Source organism: Ochotona curzoniae, unplaced genomic scaffold, assembly GCF_017591425.1.
Source record: "Ochotona curzoniae isolate NIBS_2020 unplaced genomic scaffold, NIBS_Ocur_1.0 scaffold_4937, whole genome shotgun sequence".
In the NCBI taxonomy this organism is placed as follows: domain Eukaryota; kingdom Metazoa; phylum Chordata; class Mammalia; order Lagomorpha; family Ochotonidae; genus Ochotona; species Ochotona curzoniae.
Window position 1 is genome coordinate 5,825,774 of NW_024467126.1, and position 20,395 is coordinate 5,846,168.

General features: G+C 67.2%; 1 protein-coding gene across 1 annotated transcript in view; it reads right to left on the bottom strand.

Annotated features, from left to right (window-relative positions):
• MUC2 (mucin 2, oligomeric mucus/gel-forming) overlaps positions 1-6,209 on the bottom strand; it is a 32,149-nt gene extending 25,940 nt beyond the window's left edge. The window contains exons 1-15 of the mRNA XM_040970832.1: positions 6,134-6,209; positions 5,176-5,446; positions 4,475-4,589; positions 4,251-4,338; positions 4,053-4,162; positions 3,752-3,962; positions 3,116-3,241; positions 2,766-2,883; positions 2,555-2,693; positions 2,350-2,460; positions 1,508-1,577; positions 1,264-1,401; positions 587-748; positions 248-342; positions 42-168 (exon numbers count right to left, since the gene is read on the bottom strand). Coding sequence (XP_040826766.1) covers positions 42-168; positions 248-342; positions 587-748; positions 1,264-1,401; positions 1,508-1,577; positions 2,350-2,460; positions 2,555-2,693; positions 2,766-2,883; positions 3,116-3,241; positions 3,752-3,962; positions 4,053-4,162; positions 4,251-4,338; positions 4,475-4,589; positions 5,176-5,446; positions 6,134-6,209 — 1,957 coding nt within the window. The remainder of the gene's footprint in view (positions 1-41; positions 169-247; positions 343-586; positions 749-1,263; positions 1,402-1,507; positions 1,578-2,349; positions 2,461-2,554; positions 2,694-2,765; positions 2,884-3,115; positions 3,242-3,751; positions 3,963-4,052; positions 4,163-4,250; positions 4,339-4,474; positions 4,590-5,175; positions 5,447-6,133) is intronic.
• Between the last annotated feature and the right edge of the window lie 14,186 nt (positions 6,210-20,395).

Genomic DNA, 20,395 nt, shown 5'->3' on the forward strand with positions numbered 1-20,395 from the left:
GCTGCCCGCCGCCCGCCGCCCGCTGCCCGCCCCTCACTCACTGCAGACTTGCTCCCGCCAGCCCCACAGCATGACGCCCTTGGCGGCGCAGGCGTGCGCATAGGACGACAGCGCGGCACACAGGCAGTCCTCGTTCTTGTCACAGTTGCACGTGTCGTATTTGCACCTCTGGGGGGAGATGGGGGCCGTGAGCCAGGAGGCGCGGTGGACTCGGCGGACAGCTGCTCCCGCGCAGGGCCCCCCTCACCTTGTAGTACTCAGTGGGGTCCACTGCAGAGTGGCACTTGCCAAAGGGCGTCTCGGTCTTCTTGAGCAGGGAGCACCAGTGCTCGGCGTAGTTGGCTGAGGGGCGACAGAGCCTCAGCCTGGGCAGCACACCCCTTTACCCCTCCACCCCAGGGGCCAAGCGCCCCTAGGCATGCCAGGGCAGTGGGCAGGAAGGCGCCAGGCCTGCCCTGCAGCCAACAGCCAGCCATGTGTCACCCAGCAGCCCCATAAACCAGATGCGTGGCGGGACATGGCAGGTGGCCCCAGGGTGGTGACTTCTGACCCCCCAGCCCTGTGCCCGGGGCGGAGGCCTCACCACTCTCAATGCTGAGGGAGCAGGGGTCGTCCAGCCAGTCGAGCTTGTCGCGGCAGCTGGACTGAGCCTTCCAGGTGTTGGCGAAGCCGGCCCCTGTGGCCTCCACCAGCCCGCTGGCCGTCTGGAAGTCGTCACTCTCCTGGCCGTTAAAGTTGCCGCAGAGACCTGTGGGCGAGCAGGGTTAGGGCTCCGTGCTGATGGCGGGGAGCGGGTGGCAGTGCTGATGGGGGGGTGCAGGGCATGGTTAGGGCTCCGTGCTGATGGGGGGGTGCAGGGCATGGTTGGGGCTCCATGCTGACGGCGGGGGGCAGGGTTGAGGGCTCCATGCTGATGAGGGGGGCAGGGTTGAGGGCGCCATGCTGACAGGGGGTGCAGGGCAAGGTTGGGGGCTCCATGCTGACCAGGGGTGCAGGGCAGGGTTGGGAGCTCCATGCTGACAGGGGGTGCAGGGAAGGGTTGGGGGCTTCATGCTAATGGGGGTGCAGGGCAGGGTTGGGGGCTCCGTGCTGACAGGGGGTGCAGGGAAGGGTTTGGGGGCTCCGTGCTGACCAGGGGTGCAGGGCAGGGTTGGGAGCTCCATGCTGACAGGGGGTGCAGGGAAGGGTTTGGGGGCTCCGTGCTGACAGGGGGTGCAGGGCAGGGTTGGGGCTCCGTGCTGGCCAGGGGACAGGGACACTCACCTTGCACCTGGCCCTGAGAGTCCTGGTCCAGCGTGGCAAAGAGCTGCATGACGGGCACCAGCTGGATCTGCAGGCGCAGGCCGAAGGCCGTGTGCACAATGATGTGGTGGGAGGATGGCTGGAAGACCGAGAAGCTGCCTGCAAGGCAGGGCGGGCAAGGAGCTGGGCATGAGGGACGCCTCTGCCGGGGTGGGGGGAGCCCGGGCATGGACAGGGCTGTGCCCCTCCCTGGGGCAAGACTCACCTGTCACGTGGGGCAGGTGCACCTCCAGTTCATTGAGCAGAACCCTGCCGTCAGACTTGAAGGTCACGACCTGCAGGGAGGACAGAATGCAAGGCTGAGGCAGGGAAGGAGCCTTGGAGGAGGGGCGCTGGGGCAGGGGGGCGCTGGGGCAGGGCTGTGCTGGGGCAGGGGCGCGCTGGGGCAGGGGGGCGCTGGGGCAGGGGGACGCTGGGGCCGGGGGGGCGCGCTGGGGCAGGGGTGCGCTGGGGCCGGGGGGGTGCGCTGGGGCAGGGGCGCGCTGGGGCAGGGGGGCGCTGGGGCAGGGAGGCGCTGGAGCAGAGGGGCGCGCTGGGGCCGGGGCTGTGCGCTGGGGCAGGGAGGCGCTGGGGCTGAGGGGGGGGGGGGGCGCGGGGGCAGGGAGGCGCTGGGGCAGGGGCGCGCTGGGGCAGGGGGGCGCTGGGGCAGGGCTGCGCTGGGGCAGGGCTGCGCTGGGGCAGGGAGGCGCTGGGGCAGGGGGACGCTGGGGCAGGGCTGCGCTGGGGCAGGGCTGCGCTGGGGCAGGGGGACGCTGGGGCAGGGGGGCGCTGGGGCAGGGGGGCGCTGGGGCAGGGAGGCGCTGGGGCAGGGGGACGCTGGGGCAGGGGGGCGCTGGGGCAGGGGGGCGCTGGGGCAGGGGGACGCTGGGGCAGGGGGGCGCTGGGGCAGGGGGCGCTGGGGCAGGGGGCGCTGGGGCAGCGGGGCGCACTGGGGCAGGGGGGCGCTGGGGCAGGGGGGCGCTGGGGCAGGGGGGCGCTGGGGCAGGGGGGCGCTGGGGCAGGGGGGCGCTGGGGCAGGACCCAGGGGGCTGTGGGAGGAACACCTACATCTTTCTTCTTGTCTGTCACCAGCACCACCGTCTTCAGGCAGGTTTGCTTCTCGGTGGAGCCGCAGGGGGCCAGCTCACCCAGCAGTGCGTGAGAGTCGTTCTGGGCACCCTGCAAGGGAGAGGCGGCACGCACTGCACTGTGGGTGGCACTGCCCGCGGAGCCCAGCCACCCGCCCCGCGTGGGGCACCACCCAACTGCCTACCTTGCTCAGCACGTAGTAACAGTCTCCGTGGAAGGTGAACCGCTTCCCGTCGAAGGTGGTGATGTGGGAGCCGCCCTCCAGGGTGCAGGTGCCTGGGCATGGCAGGTCCTGGCACTCCCAGCGGCCAGCATGGCAGACACTGTCGGGCAGGGCACAGTGGTCAGTGGCCAGCGCGACCCCGCCTGCCAGGGCGCCCCACACCAAGACTCACCATTGTTCACACTGGTTGGTGACCTCCTGGCCCGGTGCATACAGGTGTCCGTGCAGCTTGCAGTGGCACTGGCTCAGGGGGATGCAGCCTTCGCCCCCAATGTCATCATACACGGTGCCTGCACGGCAAGGGTAGGCGTCAGCCTGGGCCGGCCACAGAAAGTGCCAGAATCCCAGACCAGGGGCTGGGGACAGCAGCCCCTTCTAAGACTGTCCTTGAGGCCTTCCACACTGTGCCCCTTCCAGGACCTGTCAGGGTGGGCAAGCAGGGAGGCGTTCCCCAGGCCATGGCTGCCCCGGACCAAGGGTCCCAGACTGTCCCCTGCAGCAGGAATCCCCCAGAGCACGCACCTTCCGGGCAGAAGCAGCCGTCCATGGGGTGCTCCTCGCACAGGTTGCTGACCTCCAGGTGGGAGCAGGTGTCCACGCAGGGCGAGCCACTCTCCAGGTACACCATGTTCCCGGGGCAAGTCTTGGCTGAGAGGGAGGAGACGGGCGCAGTGAGGGCTCCAGCACCCCGGCTCCTGCTCCCCACACTACCGCGCTTCCCACTCAGGCGTCCGCTCCTCTCCAGCCCTACCGACTCCAGCACCCCGCTCCTGCGCCCGCCACCGCTGCTCCAGCTGCGCTCCAGGGCTCCCCCACTCCTGCGCCCCCCCACTGCTGCGCCCGCTGCTCTCCAGCCCTCCCCCACTCCTGCGCCCGCTCCTGCGCCCCCCCGCCACTGCTGCGCCCGCTCCTCTCCAGCCCTCCCCCACTCCTGCGCCCGCTCCCTGCTGCGCCCGCTCCTCTCCAGCCCTCCCCCACTCCAGGACCCCGCTCCTGCGTCCCCCCCCCCCACTGCTGCGCCCGCTGCTCTCCAGCCCTCCCCCACTCCTGCGCCCGCTCCCGCGCCCCCTCCCTGCTGCGCCCGCTCCTCTCCAGCCCTCCCCCACTCCTGCGCCCCCCGCCCTGCTGCGCCCGCTCCTCTCCAGCCCGCCGGCTTACGGCAGAACGAGGCGGTCCTCCAGGTGCCCGGCCGGCCTCCGGCGTGGGAGCACTGGCGCGAGAACTCGGACAGGGTGCTGCAGGCGCAGGACGCGTTGGCCCCGCAGAGGCAGAGGTCCTGCACGCAGGCCTGCAGGTAGGGTTCCAGCGGCACGCGGCCCTGGCAGTCCTCGAAGGCGGCGGCGGTGAGCAGCCTCTTGCACTCGGCGCGCTGCGGACACACGGGCAGGTGGGCGTGCGCGTCCCCCACTCCCCCCGCCCAGCTGCCCCGCCGCCCCGCAGCTCCCGCCCTGCGACTCACGTGCACGGAGCAGGATTCGGGGTCAGCTGCGTCCTCTGGGTCCTCACACTCCACCTGCGGGTTGTTGATCTTCTGCTTGTTGCCGAACTCCACGGGGCTCAGGGTCAAGTCTGCGGGGCCGGGGTGCAGGTCGCAGGGCCGGTCAAGGGGCGCCCGGCGGGGGACCCCGCGCCCCGCCCCGGCCGGCCCTGCCCTCACCTTCAGAGACGAACTCGGAGCCCTGCTCGCCGTTGTAGTCCCCACACAGGCCACAGGTGTGGTTCTGGTACTTGCTGTCCAGCGACAGCTGCCGGCGGAAGGGGCGGGTGAGGGGCCACAGGTGACCCCAGAGGGCGTCCGCGGCGGGGGAGAGGACGCAGGCCGGCCCCCTGCCCACCCTGGCTGCCGCCCTGGCCTCCCCACGACCCCTGCCCGGCGCCCACCATGAGCGAGTCCTCCCGGTTCCACATGAGGGAGAGTCCGGCCCGGGAGTAGATCTTGGTGTACACCTCATTCTTCTCAATGAGCAGACCCGAGCTGTAGTGGGGGGTGCTGACCCTGGGGGGGCACCGGGAGTCATTTGCCTGCCCCCCGAGCTCGGCCTGGGGCAGTGGGCAGCAGCCCCGCCCACAGGTTCTTGGCCTGCCAGCCCAGCAGGGGCACCAGCAGGGGTGGCCCACCCGACTCAGTCCCAGCTGACTCTGCCCACCCCTTCACCCTGCAGCTGGCCCTGTTCCTTTGCCAGCGCTGGCACCTGCCTCCTGGGGGCCCCTAGCCACCCCGGCCCGGGGAGAGGGGGGTCGGCCTGGCTGGGAAAAGCACCGGTAGGTGGGCCCCCGGTGGGGGCAGGACTGCCTGTGACGGGGCCCATTGTATAGACCTCTGCCCTGCCCCACTCACAATAGTCCTTGGGGGCGAGGGCTGCAGAAACTCTAGCTGGCAGCACCGCCCAGCCCCGGGAGGCGGCCACCTTGCCCCGACCCCCCGCACCAGTCCAGCTGGGCTCTGATGGCTGTGGCTGCCAGGGACCCACAGGGCAAGTGGGCTGCCAGGGACCCACAGGGCAAGTGGGCATGAAGCCTCCGGTCAAGGTCCGACCGCGGCTGGGGACAGGCCAGCCCCACCCCATGGGGCGACCACTCACATGGCCCCGTTCACCACGGTCAGCTGGTTGGTGAGGTAGATGACGTCGTCCTTGATGATGAGCACCAAGGACGTGATCTGGGAGACCCCTCCGTCGGGGCCCGGGCCCCTCTGCAGGTGCACAGCAAATTCCTGGTACGAGTCTCGGCAGTCGGAGGCAAAGTTGTAGTCACAGAGGCCGGGGAAGCGGAAGACGTCGCCGTCGAAGGTCTTGTAGTGGAAGTTGCCCCATGTACTGCAGACGTTGTGGCCGCCATTCTCGGCCCCGCTTTCTGAGTGGGCCGTGGGGGGTACGGTATGAGTGGGTAGCCCTGGGGCTCTTGGCGGCCATGTGCACGCACAGGGGTCCCAGCACAGGGTCCCTATGGGAGCAGGTCTTGCCTCCAGGGCAGTCCCCAGGGCACCCCCACCAGGCCCCCCGAAGTGTGTCTCCGCTGCTAGGCCCTCACGCTCTTGGCCTTCGGCCTCCGGGCCACTTTGTGTCCCTAGCCCAGTGCCCACCCCGCTGGTCAGTACCACACCCTCTCCCTTCTATCGGATCACACGGCCTGTGCTAGGCCCCCAGGGGCTGTCAGCCCCCACTGGGTCACCCAGCCCTGGGACACAGCATCCAGGACAGACTGGGTCCAGAAGGGCCGGTCCTGGCTTCCCCGCCCCCCCCCGAGGTCCCAGCCGCCCCACCCGCCCCAGCAAGGACACAGACTGGAACGCACAGTTGCTCTCGTCCTGAGGAACCCCAGCCCTGCTGCCCAGTGGGCAGTGTCCAGTCTGAGGCAGTGGGCCTCGGCGTGGCAGGTGCCACCTGAGACCCTGTTCCCCCTTGCTGTCCCCAAAAGGCCAGCGGGCTGACCAAGCCCAGGAGCCCAGCGGAACCCATCCAGGCTCCACTAGTGCCCAAGGCTGGGCTGAACGGGCACCCACTCCCGGGGGGCTCTGGCTGCGTGCGGAGCCCTCCTCACCTTGCCAGGCCTGCCCGTTGCTGGCCAAGGACAGGGCCAGGCTGACCACCACCAGGTGGGCTGGAGGCAGCCCCATGCTGGCTCGCGAGAGCAGGGTGGGAGAGCGGCTACAGCCAGGGGTCCCCGCCTTATATGCCCGCAGGAGGGGCAGAGCAGGCGGAGCCCGTGGGGCGTCACCCGGATTACCCAGAAGCAGCTGGGTGTCTCCCGTGGGCCGGGCCGGGACGTGGGGAAATATTGACTCCGGTTATCATAGGTTTATCTTTTTATGACCTGCCCGCAGGCCACAGGTAGCCCCCACTGCCTAGCGCTGCCCACGCCCGGGGCACTGCCCATCCCGTGGCCAGGCCAGGGCATTCCTGCAGGTCCTGGCCCATGACCCTCAGGACTCATCCTGATGCCTGCAAGGGACCCCCTCCACCACTGTGGGCTGAGACCAGCCAGGGAGTCCGGGCCTGCCCAGCAGAAAGCCGGGTGTGAGGACCAGCCACGGGGCAGGGGGACGGGGCCCCTGTGGGTCAGGGCAGGGAGCCACCAGCGCCGTCCCAAGTTCCCACCCTCCCCCCTTTAATCCGCTTTTCCCAGGTGAGCTGTTCTGGAATTACCTGTAACTAAAACTTGGGCAGTGCCAGCCCAGCCAGGAGACAGAGCGGGCGGGGGGGGGGGGGTCCCAGGACCCAGCTCTCGGCCCAGACAGCAGCCCCCTTGGGAAGTGGGGCCCCACCAAGAGACCCCTGGTGGACAGCGCCTCACTCTGGGCACTGCTGGCTACACCCCTCCCACAGGAGGGGTCCTGCCCAGCTCAGCTGTGGGCCCCATCTATCTAGGATACTTTGAGGGGACCCCCATAACAGACACGCCCACCCCCAGTGCTCAGGGCCCCTGGGATGCCAGCAGAGATGGGGTGCAGAGGGGGATGAGTCTGGGGGTGCTGCTGGGGTACAGCGAGGAAGCTGGGGGAGTGGCAGGGCTCAGCTTGGCCCTTGGCCCAGGCTTAGTGTGGAGGGGCCCAGTCCTACTCAGCCGCTGTGCCCCTGCCCGAGCCCAGGTCTGTCTGGCAGGGAGCCTGGCCGCGTCTCTCTCGGGCTCTGGCGCAGCCCCACAGGACAGCAGCTGACAGGGCAGGGTCCCCGCATGGCAAGGACGAGAGAGGCCAGGAGCAGGGGCCCCAGGCAACACCCCTCGTCCTATCCCAGCACATGCGAAACCCACTGGTGGGGCCAAGGCAGGACCCACAGGGATTAGAAACCAGAGCCGCCAGGCAGTGCGAGGCTATGGGGCTGCCTCCCCTGCTGCCTTGCTGGCCGCTGGCCCTGGGCCAAGGCACCCGGACTTTCCATGCTAGGTCCCCTCTGCCCCGGAGGGCCCCACCTCCGGCCTGCATCCAACCTTGATCACTACAGGGCTCAGGTGTGGCCCCTGGGAGCAGGTGTGAGGGCTCGCTTAGGCTGCCCTGTGCCCCTGGGGTCACGATGGTCAGTGCCCCTGGGCACCGGCCAAGGGAAAGGGCCCAAGCCCTGTACATGATAAAACTGGGTGGGTTGGGGCGTGCACACCCCAGTCGGTGCCTCGGACGGAGCCGGGGATCCCTCCCACAAGCAGCTCCCTGCTGATGGGCCCCCAGGAGGCTGCGCGGCTGGCTCGGGTGCAGGGTCCCTGCTGACCCCATGGGAGACCCAGCTGGAGCACCTGGCCCGGCCCCAGCTGTTGTCAGCGTTCAGGGAGTGAGCCGGCAGGTGGGATCCGCTGCTGCTACCTCACAAATAAAACAACGGATTGATTTCTAAAACTGAACCAGAGCCTTCTGACATGGGGCTCAAAGGTGCAGCTGAGCTCAGAGCAGCGTGGGCCGGCATGGACGTGAGTGAGGCATGGGGCCTGGGTAGCCAGGCAGCGGCCTCAGGCCTCGGCTCAGCTCCCAGGGTTAGGTTAGGGTGGCAAATGCCAGGTGGTGTGGCTCGCTGTGACGAAGACATGGGGCCAGGCCGGCACACTGGGACCCACTGTTTACTGGGACAAGACAGCGGTCAGGAAGCGCACGAAGTTGACGCTGCCAGCTGCAGGGAGGGGACCCACGGACGTCATGGGTCCTGGAGCACCCATCCACGGCCCTGTCTACACGTCTGACTCATCAGGAAGTGAAGGGGGCAGAGGGAGGGTACAGGAAGGACAGCACTGGGGGGACAGGGACTCCCCAAGGTGCTGCCAGGGTGCCCCAGCCCCGGGGCTTCAGAGGCAGAACCATTACTGAGCTGGGGCATTCCCAGTGTGGGGGCCACCTCCATCCACCCAGAGAAAACAGAGGGGCCCCAGAGAGAGGGGCTCTGCAAGGGAGCCCGAGGGAGGGCTGTCTCGTGTCAGTGGGGTGCGGTGTGAGCCTGCAGCCCAGGACACACCCTGCAGTCACTGATTTACTAAACTGTTTAGAATTTTGTATCTTGGCCCATGGGAGGCAACATCTGTGAGTCTCCCATCAGGACCCTTGTTCCATGGGGGGCTGGGTGACCGCCCATCATGGGGCTCCCAGGCTGGGGCTAAGTGACCTCCCATCATGGGGCTCTCAGTCTGGGGCTGGGTGACCTCCCATCATGGGGCCAGGCTGGGGCTGGGTGACCTCCCATCATGGGGCTCCCAGGCTGGGGTTTCTGTTTCGTTCTGACTTGGGGACACTGGGATAGATTGAATTAACCCTTCAATTGGGGAATGTGCGCTGCAGGCCAGCTGGGTAGGCAGCCAGGTGCTGGGCAGGGTAGGGCAGGGCCCCGCTGGCACACACACCCTGGCCAGCCGCCACCAGGGACACCCAGCAGCAGGACGCCCTGACTTGTGAGGAGGGTGTGTGGGTTGCAATGCAGAGGCCCCAAGAGTACAGACAGTCCCAGGAGGTCCCAGGGGCACAGCCACCTCTGGTCAGGCAGGAAGAGGGTCCAGGCATCCTGCACACTCAAAAGCAAATGGAAATATTTAAACATTTATTTATATATACATAAATTTGAGAAAGTTATGGAGGGTGGGAGGGCGAGAGATTGCCTCTGGTTCACTGCTCAGATGGCCTCGGCGGCCAGAGGCAGAGCACACTGAAGCCAGGAGCCAGCAGCCTCCTCGGGACTCCCCTGTGGGTACAGGGCCCCAGCAAGTGGTCACCCATTACTGCTTTTCCAGCAGCCAGGTCAGAAGTGGAGCAGTCAGGACTTGAACCAGCACCCATATGGTTGGTTTAACCCACTGTGTCACAACCCCAACGAGACACAGCAAAAATAAGAAAAAAGTGTGGGGTGGACACGTGGTGGCAGGTTACAAAGCCTGCTGGCTGTTGCAGGAGCCAAACTTGGTGTCGGGTCCAGCACCCGGCCCCTGCACTTGGGGACTGAACCGGCAGAGGGGGACCCTTCCCCCGTCTCTCTCCCTTTCAAATACATTTACAAATAGTTCTCTTGGATAACGAAGGTAGAAAACCCAGAAAACAGACGCTGGGGTTTGTGGTCTCAGGGGACTGTCCACTGCCTGGGGGAGGAACATGCCAGCCGGATCCCTCAGGGCACAGGGCACAGGGTGTGGGCGAGCTGGGACCCAGCAGCAGCAGGAGAGCCCAGAGCCGCACCTTCTCCACAGCTTCGCTGGACAGGTGTCCCTTGGGAGGCGGCCTGGCTGTGAGTCAGGGCTCCGCGCGTCACGGCCAGCGGTAGGGCTGTTTCGGGCGTCACTCCTAGAGGAAGCTGCGAGAGCCAGGCCACTGCAGGGCTGCCCACATCCGGACTGGGGTCCGCCAGCTGCTGGACGCAGCAAGGGTCTCCGTGACCCCAGGCATCCTGGACCCTGGGCACACGCACAGCAGACTCCAGGCGCCCTAACCAGGTGCCCTCTTCAGCCCTGGCCAGCCAGAGTGAGGGACAGGACAGGAGGCCCAGCAGCCTCACCCGCTGCTGACTCCCCCAGCACCTCATGGTGGGGCGCAGCTGTCGGGGAAAGTGGGCTGTCAGCCCTCAGGGCTCCGGGACCCCCAGCTTCATTGCACTCAGGGAAACCAGAAGCAAGCCCACGCAGGGCTGTGGCCGTGTGGCCGCGAGGAGTGGCTGTGAGCACTGCAGGCCCCACGGCTCAGGGCTCTGGCCGCTGCTCCAGGTGCTGACCCTGGAGGAGAGTGGACACGGGCACTGGAAATGGGTGATGCTGCCTTGGTTGGGGAGCTGGGGGGCTGCCCTCACACATGGCTCACAGGGTGCTTTTACGTGTGTGTTTTAGCACAATAAAAAAAACTTTTAAAAAAAGGAGGAAGTTGCCCTAAACAATGAGTAAACAGCAGCCAAGGAGCGCCTGCGTGCCCTGCCCAGGCCTGGGCGCTCTGCCCAGTGTGGCCCTCAGAGGTCAGTGCCACCCACCGGTGAGCCCCCAGGAGGGCCTGGGAGCCTGGGCAGCTGACCCCGCTGACCTCTGCCCCCAGACTCTGGGCAGTCCTGGACACACTGGGCATGACAGCATGCTACATGACGATGGCGATGATGGTGGGTACACAGCAGGCCTCCATGGGTGACACGGGGGCACAGCCCTGCATCCCATATGTCCCTTGGGGCCCAACCCTACCAGCTGTGGGGGCTGCATGGGGGCTGAGGGGCAGCGCCCAGTGGGCTCCTGGGGCTCGGGCCAGCGAGGGACCTCGTGGTGTCCCACGTCGGCTCTGAAGTCAGCAGTGAGGTGGTCTCTCTGGGCTGGCAGCCCATGGCTGGGGATCCTGGGCCAGGAGCAGTACCCCCTCCGTGTGACCCCCACGGGCCCTGACCCCGCCCACCCAGGGACCTGGGCTTCACCTTCCCTGCCCCCATCACCCACACCCGCTGCTGGGAGCGGCAGGAAGCACTTCCGGGACGGGAGGCGGACCTGACCCCCGTGGGTCCATGAGGGTCAGTGCCCAGAGCTCCTTCCTCCAAGGAACAAACAAGGTATCCGCTCCGGGAAGGGCCGACAGCTGCGGGCCAGGCAGGGGGCAGGGCCGCCGGAGGTCAGCTGTCCGCACCGCAGCCGCGCCCTGCCCGCTTTATGGCCAAGTCCTGTTGCGGGCGCAGCTCCAGCGCCCACACCCTTCTTCCCGGGCATCTGTCGGGAGCCGGGACACCCAGGCAGGAACGGGGTGCACGCTCACTGATACAGACTGAGACAGAGGGGACCCCCAACCCTGGGGCAACAGATCCCAGAGCGGGGACCATGGTGGTCCTCACCCTGCCCCTAGACAGCCGGGCACTGCCAGACAGGACGGCTGCAGCCAGGGCAACTGGACCTGTGTCTGTGTGTGTCCCGGGGCTGTCAAGTCCTCTGGGTGGGGGGACAGGGCCTCAGGCATGAAGCCGGGTGGGGGCCAGGGATCAAGACTGAGTGTCAGGGTCTGGGGGCTCGGTGGTGGGACTCCAGGTCGAAGCCCGCGGGCATCAGGGTCGGGAGCCACAGGCCACTGGGCAGGGGGAAGGCGGCAGGACAAGGCAGAGTGAGAGGAATAGACCGCAGGTGGGGCGCCCCACGCTCCGCCGCCCCTCCCTCTAGTGGCCATGGGGTGGTCACCAGGGAGGTTGCTGTGTCCAGGCCCTGGGGAAGCTGGCTGGGCGTCCCCGAGTGGACACTCCCCTCACACACAGCTCCGGGAACGCAGCGCCCTCTGGCGCCCTCTGCCCCTGCACAGGGGGAGCAGCAGGTCCCGCAGCCTGTCCCTCGGCCTTGGCCTTGGGCTGCAGGTGCACTTAGTGACCTGTAGGGACGCCGAGGCCATGAGGGACTGCCTGGAATGTGGGCAGCAGGGGGCCAGGCATCCCCCAGCTCGGGCATCCGGAGCCAGGACCCCCACCCCCACCCCAGCACGACCTCCACCGAGTCAGCCAAGGAGTGGGGGGCTGTTAAAGCGGGAACCTGCCAGGCAGAACTGAGGGGACTGGAGGACACGGGGTGGGCTTGTCAGGGGCCCCAGGGCAGTGGAAGGGCAGGCCGAAGAGGAGGATGGCCAGGGTCGCCCCACCCATCTCATCTTTCTGGCCGTCTCCCCACCAGGAACTGGCACCGGGAGCCCGGGTTGTGGGCAGCGACTGGGTCTTAGGGGCCTGGGGACCTGCAGCCCCTCGAGAAGCCACGAGGACGGGGTTGGGACGCTGCAGCTCCACCTCCAGGACCCCTTGGGCCCCTCTTTGCCCCAAGCCGGCAGATACTCTCAGGAACCACACAGCAGGGCTCGCTATGGGCTGTATCCCCACAGGACTCCCCGTTGCTGCCTGGGATGGGCGAGCGTGTGCTGCTGGCACCCCAGCAGCTCGAGTGGGCGGAGGCACCCAGTGGGCGGGGTAGACCAGACTGCCCGGTGGCGAGGGGAGTGGGCAGGGCCGGTCAGCCTGCTCGCGTGGGCCGCACCCCATCTGCCTCCAGCCTGGCCCTCCTGGCCCCCCTGAAGCTCAGCTGCTCACTGCTAAAACCAACTCTTCCCCCATGTTCCCAGGCACCTGGGGGTCCCCACACGGAGCACAGAGCACCCAGACCTGGCCCTGCTGCTCACCCTCACCCCTGCCTGCTCTGCACCACAGCTCCTACCTCCTGGGGGCACAGCAGACACACAGTGCCCTGCCTTCGGCCCTGCCTTCCCGGGCGCCCTCTCCTAGCCTGAGGCGCCCTGGGCCCTCGAGGGTCAGCCCTCTTACAGGGGCGTAGGGCTGGAGTTCAAGGCTCACATGAATGCAGGACGCACGCAGCCCCCGGCCTGGAGGCAGTGGCCTGCATGGCCAGCAGGAGGCACACAGCAAGCAGGGGAGGCGAGGGAGCCGTGGGGCTAGGCCAGCCACCACCACGGCCACACCCCACATCCCAGGCAGCTAAAGGTGGCAGAGGATGATCCAAGCACATGGGCCCCTGACCCATGTGAGGACCCAGACGGAGCTCCTGGCTTCAGACCAGCCCAGCCTGGCTGTTGCAACCATCTGGGGAGAGAGCCAGTGGTTGGAAGATTTTTCTGTCTCTTCCTCTCTCTGCTAGTCCAATTTTCAAATAAACTACTCTTTCTTAAAGAGAAAGGTGCCCGGCCAGGGGATGAGCCACCCTGTGGCTCCAGCGACTCTACCCACAGCTACCATACCTAAAGATCCCTGAGGCTGTTGGGGGCTGGGCGAGGGACAGCTGCACTCCAGGCCGTTCCCGCAGCAGCCCACCACAGGTGCGGTCCCTGGGAGCAGGTATAGGCGCGTGCCCGCTAGTGAGCAGAGAGAGACCACTGCACGCATGTCAGCCAGGCCAGAAGTGAGTCCCTGCCCAGCTCCAAGGCAGCACGACCCCTAACCCCACCCGGCCCCCAGCCAGCACGGCCCCTCCCTGCCCAGCCCCAGTCAGCAGGGCCCCCTCCCTGCCCAGCCCCAGTCAGCACGGCCCCTCCCTGCCCAGCCCCCAGCCAGCACAGCCCCCTCCCCACCCAGCCCCCAGCCAGCACGGCCCCTCCCTGCCCAGCCCCCAGCCAGCACGGCCCCCTCCCTGCCCAGCCCCCAGTCAGCAGGACCCCTAACCCCACCCGGCCCCCAGCCAGCACAGCCCCCTCCCCGCCCAGCCCCCAGCCAGCACGGCCCCTCCCTGCCCAGCCCCCAGTCAGCACGGCCCCCTCCCTGCCCAGCCCCCAGCCAGCACGGCCCCTCCCTGCCCAGCCCCAGTCAGCACGGCCCCCTCCCTGCCCAGCCCCAGTCAGCAGGACCCCTAACCCCACCCGGCCCCCAACCAGCACGGCCCCCTTCCTGCCCAGCCCCCAGCCAGCTTGGCCCCACAGAGGCGACTTCAGGGCTCCATGGCAGCCCCATTTTTGCCCAGTTGGCTCTGCGCCTGGGAACCCCTGAGCTAGTCCCAGCAGCCAAGGCAGCCTGGCCTCTTCCACCCTGGCCCCCCGAAGGCCTGGCAGCACCTGGGAACATTCCAGACCCATCTGTTCCCGAGGCTCCCCACTGCACTCCGAGGCACTGAGAGCCAGGCCTGTCCTGTGGCCACCTCCACCAGCTGCCAGGGTCACCCTCTGCCCGCCCCAGCCACCTCCGTGTCCAGCTGCCCATGGCCTGCCCCAAGGCCCCATTGAGCATCTCTCTGCACTCGCCAGGCAGTCCAGGGGGTGAAGCCCCACGGCCAAGCAGCCTTATCTGTTTGCTTCTCACTCCACATCCGCTTGCAAGTGGCAGCCAGGGCTCCGGGGCTGGCCACTCCCAGCTGGCCCTGTTGAGGGGTTCCCTGTCAGGCCCAGAGGCTTGTGATGGCCAACAACTCCCCAGGATGCTTGAAGCAGGGGCGGGGGAAGGATCCAGGCTCCTGAAGGAGTAGCTGGCAGCAAGGGGGTCGCCCCGGGGCACAAGCTCCCCCCAGGTGCAGCCTGGGCCAACAACCCTCTGTGGGGTGCAAGGACAGGTGGGAGCAGGCTGGCGACACCTCCCCACACCCAGCCAGGAACTCACCCAGGTGGGGAGAAGCGGGCACTGCTGGGCTGTGAGTGAGGGCCTAACTCGGTCCTATCCCCGTCCAGGCTCCCTGGGGGTCCTGCTGGCTGTCCCCTCACCTGCCCTGAGCTAGGCCCCGTCCCACCGGCCCCTCCTGGCTTCTCTTGTGGCCACAGCCCTGATGTTCTGCACAGGAGTGGGGGGCTAAGGCAAGGGGGCCTGGCCCAAGAGAGAGGCCAGGAGCAGGGGAGCCAGCCTGGGCACGTAGGTGAAGGGTTAGAGTACCCCGCAGCACCAGCCAGACAGGAGGACCCAAGGAGCCGCCCACCATTCCCAGGCCTTTTGCTTGCCGCACACGGCTGCTGGCTCTGCTGGCACAAGGAGGGAACAGCTGCCCGCACACCCAAGAGGGAGGCTTGGGGTGATGTGGGTGCTCCCTGCTGGGACCAAGCCACAGCATCTAGGGCTGGCCGCCAGCCGGTGACAGCTGGGACCTCAGAGAAACACCACTGCCAGGCCCCACTACGCCCGGAGTCTCTGGTGCTCACCATCGGCCCCAGTGAAGGGCGCCCCAGGCAAGGCACAGCCCTGCCCTGCCCAGCCCCCCAGACCTCCGGGACACCCACAAACACCCCTGCACCTAGGGGTCTGTGCACCTGCAATCAGCACAACCCTCCCCGGCTGGGGCCCTGGGCACCCGGAGCTCGGCCAAAAAGGCACGTTGCTGCTTTTGGAGCCCACGTCCTGGCCGACCTGCCTGGAGGCAGCTCCTGCCCCTTTGATCTGAGGAATGTAGGCTGCCAAGCCCTGGGGGGCAGCCCCACCTGCCCACCACAGAGACGTCACACCTGACCCAGTGGGCTGGCAGGGCCAGCACAGCCCCACCCAGCAATGTTGCTTGAGGTTCACAGGCCGGGCCTGGGGCTGCCATCCGGGGTGGGAACCAGGCCCCAGCCTGTGCCTGGGCTGCCAACAGGCACCTGCCAGGGGGCACACTGGGCACTGACCCCGCCCTCGACCCAGAACCTCCTCTCACCAGCTGCTGGCCTTGGGGCACTGTCTCCCAGCCAGGCCCAGCCCCAAGGAGGCCGCCACACAGGGCAGGGGACCTGGGTCTGTGCTGGCCGGGGGTGTGGGGGGACAATTCCCCTCGTGTGGCCGGCTGGCAGGTTCCGCTTCCCAGGGCTGAGGCCGGGCAGCGGGACGCGCTCTTATCAGAGGCACTGCCCGAACAATGGCCGCACACACGCTTATCTCCCGGGGCTCTGTGTTGTTTGTCCAGCGCCCGCCAGGGCTCCCGGACCAGGGGACAAAAAAGCCATTCACTGGCATGGTCCCCCCAGCGGCGTCTGCGGCCGAAGGTGGGGCCCAAGGCCTCTGGGGCGCCGGCCCCAGCAGAAGGGGCCACGAACAGGGGTGCCAGCGCCCCTGATGGCCCAGAGTTGCAGCTCCCACCAGAGGTGCTGGACCTGGGGCAGCATGGGCCTGACCCACCACACGCACCAGCTCCTTGCAACGCCATGTCCCACGGGAATTTCAAGTGCATGCATAGTCATATGTCTAAGCATGTGTACGCATGCACATGTGTGTGCATGGGGCACGTGCATGACAGGCAACCACAGACAAATACACCTACACGGGAGAGGGCTTCAAGCAGTTCCTGGAAAGTTGGAAGGAAAGGTAACTACTGGAGGTCCATTTTTATCAACGTTTCTGGCAGCAGGAGACACCCAGCCCTCTGCTGGTCCTCGCCCAGACACCCCAGTGAAGGTGGGACGGGCAGAAGCCGGGAGCCCGGAGCTTGGGCCGTGGCCCACCTCCCACCTGCGTGCCAGGACCCAGCTGTTCCCTCCGCCTCCCGGGTTCACTAACAGGAAGTTGGGGCGGGACACAGCAGGGGGCAGTCGGTTGCCCACCCCCTCCCGGGCTGGGGACAAAGGGTTCGCTCTCTGGGTGCAGTGTCCACCCCCACACACATAATTCTGTGAACTTGTTGTGGCAGCTGTGTCCATGTGACAGACATGTGCACCGTATCCACATGCGTGTGCACACAGCACATCACACGGATGTGGAAACCTACAATCTTCCTGGGGGCTTGGAACACGCGAGTGTTTGACATTAAAATGTTCATTTTTTTATACGAAAGGCAGAGACTGCGGGAGCACACACACACCGGGCATCGCACCACACCTGGCAGCTGGGGCCCCCTCCTTCACAGCCGCTAAGAAGGCTCTGGCATCTGGGACCTCAGGCCCTGTAGCAGTGGCTAGAGCCAGGCTGTCCACAAGGCCTGGGCCCTCCTGGGGCCCGCTGAGCTCTCCAAGGGCAGTTCCACGGCCAGGTTGAGCAGGCCATGCCCTCCAGGGCCCTGGTGTCTCCCCCAGGCAATGGGGGACACCTAGGTAGCCCCCTGACCCTAGTTCCAGTGTCCCTGCCTTAGGCACTCACAGCTCCCTTCCTGCCTCTGGTCACCCAGCTGGAGGGGACCTGGGTCCAGGCCGGTGACCTAGCCCATCTGGGGATCCCGAGCCGGCATGTCCTGGCTGAACCCTAGGTCTGTGGGTGAAACAGAAGCACCGAGGGCTATTCCTGGGCCTTCGGGCTGGGTCACCTTGAAGGCCATTCAAAGCCATGGTGGGGCAGAGCCACCCTGAACACCCCACCCTGGGCCACTGGGCCACTGGGCCACGTGCCCCCCATGTGCCTCCTGATGCATGGTGGGTGGCAGTGCCAGCTCCTTGGCAGGGGGAGAGGGGTTGAAGGTGCAGCCCGGGCTCCCCAGGCTGGTCTGGGTCCGGGAGGCATTTCGGCCCCTGAGGTGAGTGGGTGATAATGCGGCTGTGACCAGGGCAGAATTTTCCAGAGGCCGGGTTCCGATAAAGCAGAGCCCAAGATCCTGTTTGGCCAGCACCGGGCTGGGGCTGGCGCGTGGGGTGCAGGCGGGTGTGGCGTAGGGCAGGGCTACCACCCCTATATAAGGCACTTGGGCCAGCCAGCCGCAGCCACACGGGGGACCGTGAGACAAGCCATGCGTGGGCCTCGGCTGCTGTGGCTGCTGCTGCTGGCCTTCAGGGCTGCCCTGCTGGGTGCCGGTGAGTGGGCCCCCCAGGCCTCGCCCCTGGCAGCGACACCCCCAGGCCTTGGGGCCTGTGTGTGGGAAAGCCCCCAGGCCCCCCTGGACCTCCTTGCATCACTGACTCACAGACTGGCAGAGGGACAGACGCCAATGAATGGGTGTGGGGGAGGGTGGGCCTGGGAGACACCCCAGGGCTCTGGGACCAGCCCACCCTTATAGCCCACCCTTATAGCTGCAGAGGGCCTTACCAGCTGGGGTGGGGGGCTCTGATCCCCATCTGGGCCAGGAGAACCATGGGGTTCTGCAGCCTCAGGGCACCCCCGAGCTAGCCCCCCTGCTCTCCCATGATGTCCGCCCAGCCTGACCGTCTCCCCGCCTGGGGTCCAGCTCTGGGAGGGTGGGAGTGGACCACGACCCAGGCTCAGGGTCAGCTGGGGGACTCTGCTGTGGAGGAATGAGAGTCTGTGCCCCCTTGGGTGGACACACCCACCCACTCACCCTGGCAGCAGAGGCCAGTGGGCAGCGGTCCCGGAACTGGCAGAGCTGGGGTGGCCTCTGAGCACACCCTAAGGGTCTGGACCTCCAAGGGGAGTCACTGACAGGTGAGGATGGGGGAAGGTGCCAGCCCAGCGCAAGCCAAAGCGAGACGGGCAGTGAGAGCCTGTGTGTCCAGCATGGGGAAGTGGAGGCAGGCAGGGAGGGAGCCTGCCCCCGACCATGCTCCTCCAGGAAGATGAGGCCTAAGGACCCAGCTATGGGCATTCCTGGGAATGGGGGGAGAGGGGAGACAGGCCCATGTCCACCTCAGTCACAGCCCAGATCCTTAACTGGGCTCCCTAGGACCTGCTGAAAGGGCCACTCCGTGGTGACCAGCGAGGCAGGACAGGGTTCCTGGGAGCCAAGTCCTGGTCAGTGGGGCGGGGCCACAGCAGAGTCAGGGGTCCACCGGAGGGGGTGTGGGGTGCAGTCCTCGGGCCGTCACCCTTGGGCCCATGGGAGCCACGGAAAGCACCAGTGGCTTCGGGAGGTACACAAACCTCCCTCCGGATGTGGAGGGGAGCATGGGCGGGCCCACCCAGGCGGGCCCACCCACCAGCGGTCACCCTGACCCAGAGCCCGAGCTGGCTCTCAGGGCGCAGGCTGATGCCTGAGGAAGCAGGGACCTGGCCAGATGGAGGAGCAGGGGGGCAGCCCAGTGGGGAGCTCTGCCCACTCCCCTCTCCCCCATGTGGGGGTGGGGCGCTTGGTTGTCCTTTCTGTGGCCCCTGGGGGCCCTGCACCTGCAGCTGCCTTTGTCTGCCCAGCCCCAGGGGGCCAGGCACGGCTGGGCAGGGAGTGACAGGCGCCAGGGCCAGAACTTTGTTGCGGGCACACCTGACCAGAGGCCCCCTGGTCCAGCACCTAGGTCCTCACAGCTGGCCCCACCCCGCCTGCCTGCCATGGCCCCATGCTGGGGAGTGTGTGTGTGTGTGTGTGTGTGTGTGCTTGCATGCGCCACACTTGGGCCCAGAACAGAGTGCTGTGCGACAGGCTGGATTTGTGAGTGAACGAACAAGGAGAGAGCCTTGTGGCCCAGTCACAGCCCAGCAGTCCCCTCCCTTCCCACTGCAAAGTGGCTCCAACACTGGACCAGGGTGGGGTGGGGCCAGTGGGAGCATGGGTCCCCGCAGAGTCCAGGCCACGCTCCCGACACAGCCCTGAGACGACAAGGGGCTGGGGTCGGTCTCAGCAGTCACGACCCAGCCACGGGCCAGGGTCCCCTCTCCCCGGCCGGTGGGACATGGCCTCCCAGCCTGCCAGGAAGGGGAGCTGAGTTGCCATTCCTGCCTTCCAGAGCCCACGACCAGACATACCACGGACCCAGACGCCACGGGCCAAAGCGAGGGGGGCCTGCAGACCCGTAAGGCAGCGGGTGTGGGGGGATGGGGCTGCCTCCCTCCCACTCGGGGCCTCCTGCTCACACTCTCCCTGCCCCGTCCTATCTCTATCCATCTCTCTCCCCCATCTCTATCTCCCTCTCTTATTTCTCTCTCCCTACTCCCCGAAATCTCACTTCCTCTCTCCCTGCAGCTGGGGACCAGGGCTGGTGCTCCACATGGGGGACCGGCCACTTCTCCACCTTCGACCACCACGTGTACGACTTCTCGGGGACGTGCAACTATGTCTTTGCGGCCACCTGCAAGGATGCTTCGCCTACCTTCAGCATCCAGCTGCGGCGGGAACCGGACGGCGCCATCTCTCGCATCATCGTGGAGCTGGGGGCCTCCGTGGTCACCGTGAACAAGGCCACCATCTCGGTCAAGGATGTCGGGTAGGCCACGCAGGCGGGCAGGTGGGCAGGCAGCTGGGCCAGGGGACAGCACCAACGGCTCTCGCCCCACAGGGCGGTCAGCCTGCCCTACAGCAGCAACGGGCTGCAGATCACACCCTACGGGCAGAGTGTGCGGCTGGTGGTGAAGCAGCTGGAGCTGGAGCTGGTGGTCATGTGGGGACCGGACGCCTATCTCACGGTGAGGAGACCCCAGGGGTCGAGCAGGCACAGGAGCAGGGTTGGGGAGCAGGCCACGCCTGAGACCCAGTCACAGTTCAGCAGCTCCTTCCCCCTGCCCTCTTGCCAGGCCTGGAGTCCTGCAGGGAGAGTGGGCAGAGGTGGACAATGGGAGTGCCAAGGCCCAGAGGGGGCAGGGTCGTGGGGCACACGGAGGCCTATCCCTGCAGTGAGCAGCAGTCCCCCTCTCCTGGCAGGTGGTGGTGGAGAAG